This window comes from Astyanax mexicanus, chromosome 18, assembly GCF_023375975.1.
Source record: "Astyanax mexicanus isolate ESR-SI-001 chromosome 18, AstMex3_surface, whole genome shotgun sequence".
Classification (NCBI taxonomy): domain Eukaryota; kingdom Metazoa; phylum Chordata; class Actinopteri; order Characiformes; family Acestrorhamphidae; genus Astyanax; species Astyanax mexicanus.
The window spans coordinates 5,173,291-5,187,179 of record NC_064425.1 but is presented as its reverse complement, the minus strand read 5'-3'; the positions used below and the strand labels follow the sequence as shown (position 1 = coordinate 5,187,179).

At 37.3% G+C, this 13,889-nt stretch overlaps 1 protein-coding gene across 2 annotated transcripts in view; it reads left to right on the top strand.

Moving 5' to 3' along the window:
• Positions 1-2,320: 2,320 nt before the first annotated feature.
• esamb (endothelial cell adhesion molecule b) overlaps positions 2,321-13,889 on the top strand; it is an 81,799-nt gene continuing 70,230 nt past the window's right edge. For both annotated transcript variants that reach the window (XM_007260551.4, XM_007260550.4), the window contains exon 1: positions 2,321-2,663. In XM_007260551.4, coding sequence (XP_007260613.3) covers positions 2,597-2,663 — 67 coding nt within the window. In that variant the 5' untranslated portion in view covers positions 2,321-2,596. The remainder of the gene's footprint in view (positions 2,664-13,889) is intronic.

Here is a 13,889-nt window from a genome sequence, read left to right as displayed (position 1 = left end):
GGTGAAATTGCTCAAGCTGTTCTTCAGAGACCTCTAATTCAGTGATCTAAAGCAGGGCTAAACAGAAACACCTGAACACTTTTTTTGTTCACAAAAAAAAGGCTCACATTGCATTCATTCATACTAGAGACATAGCTAGACTGTTTAAAATAAATTAAAAAACAATGGAATGAGACCTTTAATAGCAGAGAAAACTTTGTAACATACAGTGATGCTCTTTTTCTTTTTGTGATCTGATGTTAACCCTTTCAGAACTGAACTATGTTACAGTGCTGAAAAATATAAGAAGAATTCTGTTTTCTGTCTGTAATGCACTCCAAAAACACATATATTATTTGTATTTCTAGGTTAATTGCCATGTAATAATTTGTTTAACATTGCTATTTTTATTATACATAACTTTTATATAAGTATTTTTTTATTTCACAAACTATCCCTAAGCAATATAGTAAAAATAATTTATAATTTTTTTTTTTTGTATTTTGTCCAATGCAGTAGGCAGGGCTAAGCTGCTGTTTGATTGGCTAATAAATGTCAATTCTGTTAGACAACAGGCCTCAATCTGTGTAAAAGGAAAATACATAAGAAAGAATAAAGAATATGGGATTTTTTTTTTCATTTAAGTTTCTTTAAAGACATGTCGCCTAATAACTCAACGCTGCTTGTGATTGGTTGTGCGTCTCTATGGCAACAGGCCGTCCAGAAAGAGCTGAAATCATCTATTGGCTGGGGTCAACCGCACGCTTTTGACCTGTACTCATTAGTCTGTCACACATCAAATAATATCATTAGTATAATTACACACACTGACCCATGTTACCATACACACTAATAGAGTTTCTAATTGCATGACAGAAGATTTCTGTTTCACTTTAACACTTTTTCACGTCACCAGAGCAGGCTGTTCTATTAACAACAATATTAGAATATTAAATTCAGCACTAATTAATTAGTTTAAGTAGAAAGCAGATACATTAAAATATGACTGTTTGGAATAACATTTTATTTTAATTAGGGTTCTGAAGCACAAATAGATTCACATTTTTAGATGAACCACGAAAGACGCTACTCCACTACAGCACCCCCAAACGTACACCGACACGCCAAAAGTCTTGGGATAGCAATAGGCAATTTAGTGATGTCTACTAACAGGTGCCAGATGGATGAAACATTACATTTGTGCAGGCATTTAACATTCCTAAAGTAATAACCACCCACAGTGGACAGCACAGTGGTTCCACAGTGGTCTCAGACAAACCAAGTCTCCCTGAAGCTGCGGGAGTCTCCCGCATTTCGATAGTGGCTCCCTGATGCCTGCGAGTCACATATAATCTCCCGGAATTCAGAACGAGTGCCCCAAACGCGCACACAGGCCACAGACTTTTTTTCTCTAATCACGTGTGGGAAGGAGAGAGAGAAAACAGAGAGGGTTCTGATTGGCCTGTTCTCTGCAAAGAGTCTGTGAGACAGCCAATCAGTTTTTAGTGTGGGCGGGCATGGTTTTTCCCCCCTCCCAGACGGGATTTGTTCAGTGAGTGAGAGAAAGCAGATCATGGCAGAGGCAATATTAACAATTATTGTAATATGATATGAAAGGTTTTTGATGTTGTGCAATTTTTTGTGATATTGTAACTGTCAATTTTTGTCAAATAATTTTTTTTTTCCAAAAAAAAAAAAGGAAAGCGGAGGCTTTGACACAATAAAAAGTAGTCCCTTGTGCAGCTTATATAACAGTGTAAATTCAAATTGAGCACTGCTTGTCATTTTCCCTCCAAAATGTCATGTGACTCGTTTACTGTGTTACTAGGTCTCAGGTGTGCAGAGGGAGTAGGTGTTTTCAATTTTGTAGTACAGCTCTCACACTCTCTTATACTGCTCACTGAAAGTTCCAATATGGCGCCTCATGGCAAAGAACTCTCTGAGGATCTTCAAAGATAAATTGTTGCGCTACATAAAGAGTGCCAACACCCTGAAACTAAAGTTCTTAAAATGTTTCAGATTGAATGACTGAATAAATTAATTTTTTGTTCGAAGTATTTTTTTCTTTACTTAATTGAGGAGTTCTTGCTATAATATGTATTAGAACATTAGTCGAATAGGGCTATTCACTGTATACCAACTCTTTACTACCTAAAAAAAATGATCTTTTAAAAAAATATATATATTTTAGATAATTTGTATGAAAAATATGCAAATAAATAAATAAGTAAATAAATAAATAAATAAATAAATAAATAATTCTCTCTGAGGCTCAGTGGGAGTTTACCTGTGCGCTCGAGAGGGGGGCGTGGCCTTTCTCCACCCCGCGCGCGCGAGAGAGAGAGAGAGACTCAGTGAAAGATGGAGCGGAGTGTCGCGCGCTGAGAGAAGAAGGCTCGTGGTGAATGAAGTGAAGTGCTGGAGGAAGATGTATGAGAGGAGTAGCTGAAGCGGCTGCTGTGTTTCTGAGCTCCGGGCTGAGTAACGGAGACTGTCCGCGTTTCAAACCGCGTTTAAGACACGAGACCGCGCGAACCCTCCGCGAGGAGCAGCGCTGAGACCCTCCACCTCCTGCTCTGGATGAATTGTCCCAGCCGCTGTCTGTGGATGAGGGGACATGGAGAGGGTGAAGCCCTGGAGACTCGGAGCGCTGCTGTCTCTCTCTCTGCTGTGGGCTCTGCCAGGTAAGAACCTGCAGATAAACTCTCTTCAGAAGCTCAGTTCAGCTCTGTTTATCACTGTCAGTTTTACTCTACTGTGCTGGACTGTGCTGGTGGTTGTGGGCGGTTGCGGTGTAAAGTTAAGCAATATTTAATGAGCAGTGTTAAAAATAAATAAACTTTCCAGTATCAACTATAACACTATAAAATGTTTCTCCAGTTCTGAACTGTTCTCATTCATCTGCAGGATTTCCTCTCAATGAAAAGTCCTCATGCTCTTATATACCTACTGTTAGATACAGCTCTGAAAAATATAAGAGACCACTTAAAAATTATGAGTTTCTTTTATTTTACCTAATTGAAAACCTCTGGAATATAATCAAGGCGAAGATGGATGATCACAATCCATCAAACCAAGCTGAACTGCTTGAATTTTTGCAGCATAAAGTAAAGCAGCATAAAGTTATTCAAAAGCAGTGTGTAAGACTGGTGGAGGAAGAGAACATGATGCCAAGATGCATAAAAAAACTGTGATTAAAAACAAGGGATATTCCACCAAATATTGATTTCTGAACTCTTAATGAACTTGTTTTCTTTGCAATATTTAAGGTTCGAAAGCTCTGCATCTGTTTAGCATAGATTTAAAGCACACCTGCTTGAGTCTTTGCTGTCTAGTGACACTAGCCTATTTGTGTATTCTTAATAAGCTTAGCAGAGCTAACACTACAAGGAGCTAACACTCTGGAGGAAATTACTTTTATTGGATTTACAGACTTTTATAACTTTCTCTTCAAATGCACTGTAAGCTAAAATTCTCAGTTCAGAAATACAGACATTAGTAGTGTGCTTTTATTGAATGTAAGCTAGCAGAGGTGAAGCGATCGTTACACAGGAATTTTTTTACACCCCATGTCCATTTTTTCAGCTCCACTGTTCATATTAAAGCCTTCTGTAGTTCTATAATCACAGACTGACATATATGTTTATCTGCAAACTATCTTGAATGGATATATTGGAATATCCTACTTTGTTAGCCTCCTTTGCCTGCTGATTCTTCATTGCCTTTTAATGCTCAGAACCCCACATAATCACCACAGAGCATCTATTATATATTGGGAGGTGTGTATGCTAAATCTCATCACTACAGACGCACTGACATGGTGAAAGAGGGAATCATAGTTTTTAAACACCTCAGAGTCATTCCTGGATGACACAACACTGAAAACTGTGTCTAATCGAGTGTCTAATTGAGTGTACAGTAAGTGAATTGAGTGTACAGTTAGTGAACACAGTGTTTAAAAACTCCAGCAGCACTGCTGTATCTGATCCACTCACTGTACCAGCACAACACACACTCTAACACCCCATAAACCACCACCATTCACCAGCAGTGCTGAGAATTACCCATCACCCAAATAACAGTAATAATAATAGTTCTCTGTAGGTCCTGCATGTGGGGGCTTGCTTGGTATTTTATGAGCAGTGTTAAATAAATATAATGAAGTATGCAGAAAACAGATAAACAGGACTACAATCTATAAATACAGAACTACAAAGTGCTCTATAATAAACAGTGAGGGTACAAACACTTCCGTTTCTGAATCAGTTTCTCTGATTTTGCTATTTATAGGTTTATGTTTGATTAAAATGAACATTGTTGTTTTATTCTATAAACTACAGACAACATTTCTTCCAAATAAATTATTGTCATTTACAGCATTTATTTGTAAAAAATGAGAAATGGCTGAAATATCAAAAAAGATGCAGAACTTTCAAACCTCATATAATGCAAAGAAAACAAATTAATATCCATAAAGTTTTAAGAGTTCAGAAATCAATATTTTGTGGAATAACCCGGGTTTTAATCACAGTTTTCATGCATCTTGGCATGTTTTCCTCCACCAGTCTTACACACTGCTTTTGGATAACTTTATGCTGCTTTACTCCTGGTGCAAAAATTCAAGCAGTTCAGTTTGGTTTGATGGTTTGTGATCATCTATCTTCCTCTTGATTATATTCCAGAGTTTTTTTCATTTGGTAAAATCAAGGAAAACATAATCATTACCTGGTCTCTAATTTTTATTTCTCTAATTGAGCTGTATATTGCACACAATTTAAAACACATTTTTTTTATCAAACCAAAAGGAAAGGAAGAAGGAGAAAATCCATAGAGAGAGAAAGAGAGAATCGGGTCTAGACGATTTCTAGTGCAAGTGTGAGCATTGTTCAGATTAATCTCTAGCACGGCTGAAGTCAAAGGAGGCTATAATCCCACGAATTGCCTTGGCATTTTTACATGCAAGGACAAGGTACAAATTCACTCACAGCCCCGACTGACGAGATTAAACTGGTGGCGGTTGTGCCGCAGCATTTCCTTTGGGCTTCGAGTGTTGAAAGACGAGAGAATGAGATGTGTTATATGTGGTATTTTCAGGGGGAGATCCCAAACCAGGGATTATGGGATGTTTCCCTGTTTCTGGTGGGGATCTCCCCTTTTGCCCTACCTGGCCATACTAACCTGCAGTGGATGGATTCACGTGCAGCAGCCAGTTAGACAGTCGGATGCTTCTGAGAGTCCAGTCTCCTGGATTAATACTGTGTATAATAGGTGCTGAAGGCAAGAAATAGTTTTTTTTTAAATAAAAGCATAATGAAGTTATTTAAATGGATGCTTTGATTCGGAAAGAGGGAAAAGGTCACAGTGGAATGGGAGGATTGCATTTAAATGATGAATTATAATAGGGGACATTTCTATGACTGATCTGTATGTGCAGGATCATGCAGAAAACCTGCCGGTCACTGGAAATATTATTCTTTACTGTATGTGACTGAAACAGAGCTGGCTTTTTTGCATTATCTTTGACACATAAATATCATTCAGTAGCATAAACCCATCCTTTAACCTCACCTAACATATAACTGCAGCAGTCTCTTACAGCATTATCTAAGGGAGGGAAGGCATGCTGAAGTAGTGTTTATTGTCCTCCAGGCTTGCTGGAAGGTGCTTTAGGGAGTTGAGGATGGTAAAATTTTAAGCAGTATATAGAGTTGTGTGTGATTTTTTTTTGTGTGTGAACTCATGAAGGATGTAAATGTCATGGAAATATTTGGCTTTCAGTTTTCCAGGAATAGAAAAATCCACTAGCATCATGTTCCATGTAATTTAAAGTATGACTGACTAGAGCTGGGCTACAAGAGGATATTTTATAATATCATGATACATTTTCTTTAATAAGCATATTAAAATCAACTGTGTATTCCATTACAGACATGCAGCACAAATGTGATTAAAATCACAGTACAATACATCTTAAGACTGAAAGACAATGATTTGATCAGTATTGTCAGTTCTGGCGTTGTTAGTCTGCCTGCTCTGAACTTTCCGGACACCGTTCAAACTCTCCAAGCTTCTGATTGCCTTCACCTGGTCCTGTTAGTATATATACCCCTCATTTTCAGTAGCTCCTCGCCGGGTATTAAATCTAGTTTACTAGCTCTTCTATAAACATGCCAAGATGTATGAAAACTGTGATTTAAAACCAGGGTTGTTCCACCAAATATTGATTTCTGAACTCTTAAAACTTTATAAATATGAACGTGTTTTCTTTGCATTATTTGAGGTCTGAAAGCTCTGCATCTTTTTTGTTATTTCAGCCATATCTCATTTTCTACAAATAAATGCTCTAAATTACAATATTCTTATTTGGAATTTGGGAGAAATGTTGGAAAATGTTGTCTGTAGTTTATAGAATAAAACAACAATGTTCATTTTACTTAAACAAATACCTATAAAATAGCAAAATCAGAGAAACTGATTCAGAAACTGAAGCAGTATCCTATTTTTTCCCAAAGCTGTATACTATTATTAGTTGTTGTTTTATTATTGCCTTTTCTATGAAAATCACGTCAGAAAAACACAAATGCTACGTAATATATTCAGTGAAGAAAATGTGGCAGAATTAATGAAAAAAAAAAAACTCTAAAAAACATGAAGTATTTGGGAGGGCAGCCTGTTTGTTGACTTTTGTGGAACTTTTTTAATGAATCTCTAATAATAATACCTAGACAAAACATTTTTTTCTGTTTTTTCTTTTCAGTTTTTTCAGTCAAATAGTAAATCATTATTAAATCAGAGACTGGAAAGGTATTAAACACCCCCCCCCCCCCCCCCCCCCCAGTACCCCCAATTCCTATGTCCACTGCTGTTCATCTGTAACAAATATTCAATACTTCACTCATTACTGGTGATTTCCCGACACAGCTGTTGAATTTACACTTACACGCTCTGAGCTGTTACTGGCAATTGTGTGGTTCAGTAGAGCGGCACTGACTGACGTCACATTTATTGGATTCTGAATGCCACCTTGTTTTGTTTCTGTTATAAAGAATTATTCTGCATGTTACTCATATCAGACTGCTGATGCTGAGCGTCTTTCGTTGCCGGGAGTTTGATTGCTGGTACAATGCTGTCTGGGGCAGCGTGGATAGAGAGGGAATTCACTGACTGGCGTGACATGTCTAGTTTACAAATCTGTTGTTTAAGTGACCCGAGTCAGCAGGAATAGTAAGCAGAATGCCACCTCAATTCAACCTTTTCACACACACACACTCGCGCCATGCGTCACCTTTCCTACATCTAATCAACCGTATGACACACAGATGATGTCAGAAACAGTTCTGGTCAGCAGCATGGGACTAGGCGCTCCAGCTCATGCAGGTTGAGCTGTGTGTAGGTGTTTATGCTGATGTAGGCTGAGCTTGAGCCCAAATCATAGGGTGTATTAACCAACCTCACATTATCCAGAGAACACATCACCACTGAGGATCAGGTTGGAGTGTAATGTCTGCTTTGTGATTGCTGGGAAATGTTTAATCCGAAAATTTCTCTGTTCTAAGATGTTCTGTACTTTTATTTTAGCAATAGACTTTTTCAACTTTTAGTGTAAAAAAGCCTGTGATCCTGTGTAAAAAGTGAATTTTTTTTACGATTTTAAAATAACAAAAGGAAGAAAAAGCTATACTCTTTCCATCTACAGTTTATATGAAGCTCATATTTGTGCAAGTGTCTGCACAGTTGAACAGTGCACCATCAATACTGCTGAAACTGCCTGAAAAGACTTTGCCGTTCATTTGTAGTTTTCTGCTGCTTTGTGTGCCTCAGTAACACTGCTGTCTTTTTGATGTATCAAGAGCCACGGTATCCAGGGTAATGTCAGCATACCACCAAGAAAGACCAACCACATCCAACAGGATTAACTGTGGACGCTGTAAGAGGAAGCTGTCTGAAAGGGATGTTCGGGTGCTAACCCGGATTGTATGCAAAAAACATAAAACCACGGCTGATCAAATCACGCAGAATTCAATGTGCACCTAAACTCTCCTGTTTCCACCAGAACTGTCCGTCACCACAATAAATTATTGTGGTCTGAAACCAGGTGTTTCAGTTTCATTGTCCAACCCCTGTATATGCTCTTTTTTCTAATAGGAGTGTGTCTTCCTCGTTTGCACATTTTTTCTTGCATGTGCTCTTATCACTCGCTTTATTACACATTAACAATGCGTTGATAAGTAAAATTCCGCTGATTAATCGTTGCAGCCCTAGGGCCAGATGGATGGGATGTTCAGTTTCTGAAGTTCTGAACATTCCTCGATCTACAATGTTGTGTACCAGGGATACATCATAGAAGACATTTCCACCCACAGTAGACAGTACACTGGGTGGTAATCTGGCTAAAATTGTCCATGCAAAATCACATTCACATTCAATGTAAGTGGTCCCATATTCATAACTCTTTAGCTACCAAGGGACATGGAAAAAGTGATAGGACATGATATTAGTCCTGTCTATATGACATGTGTCATGTCTATATATTAGGGGTGGGCTATATGGCTCTAAAATAATATCACGATATTTCATGGTATTTTTGCCATAACGATACTCTTGACGATATGACAAAACACTGATTTTTTTTTTCCAAGAATACACTATTGCACAATACTAATAATCAACTCCAAATATCTCCATATATCCAGTGCTGCAGTAAAATTAATGATACTGGACAGATATAATCTGTCTCTAGTAGATATATAATGGGAAATGAGAACAGTGTGAATTTTTCTTTTGCTAAAAACAGCAAAAAAGTAGTACCCTGATGTGATAATTAGGGGTGGGTGATATGGCACCATATTTCAGGGTTTAATATTGTTCACGATATTCCAAAATGTTGGCAATATTATCGCGTACGATATGATATGACACACCCCTACTATATATTGAAGTTTTCAGAGTTATAATCAGCTGCTTGAAGAAGCTCTAATTGGCTAATGTAGTTGTACTGGTATTGGTGTATGGATACCAAACACACAGTTTATTAATAAAGGGATTAGACTTAAAGAGGTGTTCAGAGTCAGAATCAAAACAGCGTGAGAGCAGGCAAAAAGGGTCATAAATGGGATATCCAAAATATGTAGAAAGGCTAGGCAAAAAGAGAAGTCTAAATAACAAAATAAAGGGTCGGCAACGATAAACAAACAGTACAAGGTAAAGGTTAAGGTTACAAGGAGTATTTATACTAACCGGACCAGGTGTGTGTAATTAGAAGCTCGGCGAGTTAGAACGCAGGGAGTTGGAGTCTTTAGTGTGTGCAGCAGAGTTCATGGCAGGCAGACTGGCAACGTCAGGCCTGAGCCACTGTATGTGTAGATATTTGAAAGTCATTGCAGTGTTTTTAGGAGGTAATTTCAGGAGGTTCTTGCTGGGAAATCAGCAACTGCTGATTCCTTGGTATTTGGGTTGGATCAAGAGGCCATGGCTTATTTGACTGAGATAAAACACTGCTACACCCCCAGGTAACAGAGGAGAATCAGCGGTGAATAACACTGGGCTGAAGTTCAGAGATAAGATACAAAAGAAAATACCTTCATAAAAGGCGGCTTTAGTTCTGGTGTATATCTCATATGATTTATATAAAATGATTTATAAAAATATGATGAATATAAAGCAGTGAAAATGCTTGGTCTTCTGAAGGCCTGGTGGAAAGAACACGTCCCCCCCCCTGTAAAAAACAGCACTCCGGCTCATATTTGGGTCAGGGTTGAACAAATGTAGGCAGGCAGCAGCAGTTCAGTTTGACCCGACAATTCCACTTTATTCTCTGACATGGGATTGGAACAATCCTCTATGTTGTTAATCATCCCTTCCAGTATTCCCGTTTAGCGTAGCTTTATCAAAGTTTATATTTTCATCTTCTGTGAATAAACTCCTTTCTGACACAGACGTTACTAAGAGAGGTGAATATATAAGTTATAATAATTACGTCATTGACTTATTATACAATATTTGGATATGACCTCTGTTATTTTCATGACCTCAATATTATTTTTTATGTTTTAGTAAGAAACATACTAACTAGAATGAGATGGTATGTTGACTTTTTTGTTTAAAAAAGCGTGGGTTTGTTTTATTTATGTTTGATTTATTTTGTATAATAAAAAAATGATCCTCAGACACATTTATCATCAAATAATAAGGCTACGTTCACATAACCAGGCTGAAGTGACTTAAATCAGATTTTTTTGCTTAATGTGGCTCAGATCAGATTTTTTCATGGCTGTGTGAACATGCCAAATCTGATTTTAATCAGATTTGAGTCACTTTCATATGTGGTCCTAAATCAGATACGTAACCAATCAATTAACATGCGACATGAATGTAAACGGTCAAATCAGAATTCATGCGTCTTTTTGCTTTTATTGTGTTCCAGTTTTTTTTTCCTTCTGGGTGTAACTATTATTTTTTGATGATGTATGTATTGATGATGTATTTCGTTAATGTCCAATGAAAAACAAGTATCTCTATTTTTGTCGATTTTTACATTTAACAGATTACTATTTTAAACACACAAACTGTCCCTTAAACTGTGTCAAAAAGTCCTGTTGCATTGACCAATCGACATTCTCCAAAAAGTCTTTCACTGATTTCCATTGGAAGCTAATATGGTATTATCTCTCTACTGTAAAGTTGCTATTTTAAAGGTACATGTTTTTTATTGAACAGCGACAATTTAAAAGTAAATTGCTCTTTTAAGAAGTGTAATTTAAGGGCTTTGAGTGATCCAGCAGGCTAAATGCTGCCACTATGATCAGGATATTTCTGGTTGGAATCCTGTTCATGTAGCTTGACATCGGCTACCGGAGCCCCGAGGGTGATGTGGATCAGCACAAGACGTCTGTGAGCTGATGTATCAGAACCGAGTCACTGCACGTTCCTCCGAGCGTTAGCGCTGTGATGCTACTCAGCAATGCTGCATCAGCATCAGTTGGAAAAGAGGCGGAGTCTGACTTCACATGTATCGGAGGAGGCATGTGCTAGTCTTCACCCTCCTGGTGTTGGGGCATCACTAGTGATAGGGGGAGTCCTAATGAGTGGGTTGGGTAATTGGCCTTGTAAATTGGGGAGAAAATGGGATAAAAATTAGAAATAAAATTTTAAAAAGTGTAATTTATTTATTATTCTATTGTATCATCATTAGGTTAGTGGAATAAAATGGTCTTAAATTGACAATAAATTGTAATCCAAACAGAAAAATTTATCATGACCTAGAATATATGTTAGTGATGAAATCTATATATTACCACTTATAAGAATAAGGCTGTACCTAACTATAGTCAGATCAGGCCTGACCTGAGTCCCTGTACACATGGGCAGTAATGTATCTAAATCATTAAAAGTTCAACAGGCCTGTAATCGTATTAGACTTAAGGGTAATTACTTTTCTGCATACCTGCAGTGGTTTGACTCATTGCCTATTCATGGATTTCAGTTTAGCTTAGCGTTATCGCTAAAGGCTTTGGTGGGTCCACTGTGCCGGGATAAGGCACAGCATTGTTAATTGTTTTCTGTAAATAGCCCTGCGGTCTTAATCCACTTGACATTATTGCAAGGAATGCAGCTTAATCTCAGGATAAACACAACACACTATTTACACAACGTCCTCTCACAATTCTTTCACTCCTGTTTTCTATGTTTTCCTTCCTACAGTTAGTCTGGCTCAGACCATTATCATTATGTAATTAGGTGGAGGAATTCGTTCTTTCTGTTCTGTCAGGAGACTGACAGCACTGGTTCATGCCTAGATTTTTATTTTTTTTGTAGGTGAAGACAGACAGGGACAGGGAGAGGCTGACGACAAGTAGTCAATGCCTATAATTGTGGACGGATCACTGGCTCTTCACAGCAGAGATCATTATAAAGGCTGCTGCTCAGCTACGAGCAGCAATTACGCGTGCCCCCCGCACAGCTCAGAAAATTACACACCAGAAAAAAAATCCATGTTTCAATTCATTAAGCCTGCTCCTGTTTTCCCGCTGGAGTCTATCTCTGTCTCTGACTCGCTGTTCCATCGCTGGCTCGTGTTTTCCTGTTGAATTGCGTAGCCTGGTTTAATAATTAGCATCTTTTTAATTAACCAAAAAAGGAATCCTACAGCAAAACAGCAACTTAGGAAACTGCACGCGTATTTATTCCCGTGAGATGTAATCACTCATGTAATCCCAAGTCCTTATTGCTTTTAGTGTTTTTTTAATTGAATGTCATTAAAATAGCATTTAAATAAATAAGCTGAACATGCAAGGCTCCCATTTCAGCACCAGCGTGACATGTGGTTAAATCTCTTTTCTCTGCATTGATTTAGACGCCACTGCGGCTCCTCGCTGTCTCGCATAAAAATCTCGAAATTCATGCTTGATCTCAGAGTGTAGAAAAATATTTACATATGTTCCTGTATGTTTTTTCCAGTTCAACAAACATGCTGATGTTTAGATTTTGTATTTATAATAGTAGAATAATAAGAAGAAGAAGATGAAGAAATAAAAGAAGAAGAAGAAGACTACAACTACTACTACTACTAATAATAATGTTACACTTATATAGTACATTTCACAAACCCAAAGATGGTTTACAAATAGTTCATAATGGTTGCAATTTACATTCTTCTTCTTCTTTCTCTTCTTCCTTATCCAAATATCTGCTGGATATTGGCCCTTTATTTTTTCCATTTACGCTAGGGGTGGGCGATATGGCTCTAAAATAATATCACGATATTTCATGGTATTTTCATGATAACGATACTTTTGATGATATGACAAAACACTGAATTAGAAAAATTATTTAGAATTTTATTATTGCATGCAATATGATATGGCTAACTGAGATATTAAAAAAATAGAATTTTATCAGATTTGTAACAGTCAATGATTCAGAATGTCATGATACTAGTTGTGCACTCCAAATATCTCCATATATCCAGGATTAAAGTTATATAATCTGTCTATAGTAGATATATAGTGAGAAATGAGAACAGTGTGAATTTTTATTTTGCTAAAAACAGCAAAAAAGTAGTACTCTGTTGCGATAATTAGGGGTGTGTCATATGGCACGATATTTCAGGGTATAATATCGTACACGAGATTCAACATTTTTGGTGATATTATCACGTACGATACGATAGGCACACCCCTAATTCAACTCCATATAGTTTAGACTGTATGATTCAGGCCTGCATACAGCCTTTTGATATGATGCACAATTTCCACAATGTTTCACAGGAATGAATAGGGTGCAAACGTTTTGGCACCCTTTAAATGTCACATCAATACTAACACACTTGTAACACACAGCCATCAACATATTAACAGCTACCAGAGCAACCACTTAGCAACACCATAGCAACCGCCTGAGATATCATAGTGACCAGCTTGAGACTCCATAGCAATCATCTACCAGTAGTAACCACTAAGCAAAACCATAGCAAAAACTTTTCTAATCTATTTTTATCTACAAACGCAAAGAGTATTAATCAAAGCTGGCGATGCAGTAAAACTGTAATGTTCCAAAACATAAGTATGTGTGCACATACAGTTTATGAGTTTATGAAACAGGTTCAGATTTTATCTGTAAGAAAGAGACCAGTTTGACACTATCAGTGTTATAATTCAGGAAGGAATTGAAGAGAAAATGATGAGGGACTAAACTCACCTCTGTGATATCTAAACATATCAAATGCATTAACCTTCTTAAAATTTAGAAACTATTTTCAGTAAAAAATGGGAGTCAGCAAATGACTCCCATTTCAAAGATCTGAATCTGAATGAAAATATAATATGTAATATAATATAAAATAAAACATGTTAATCTGCACATCCATCCAAAGCTGACATTTACTATTAAGCAATTATCTGCTGATGCATTTG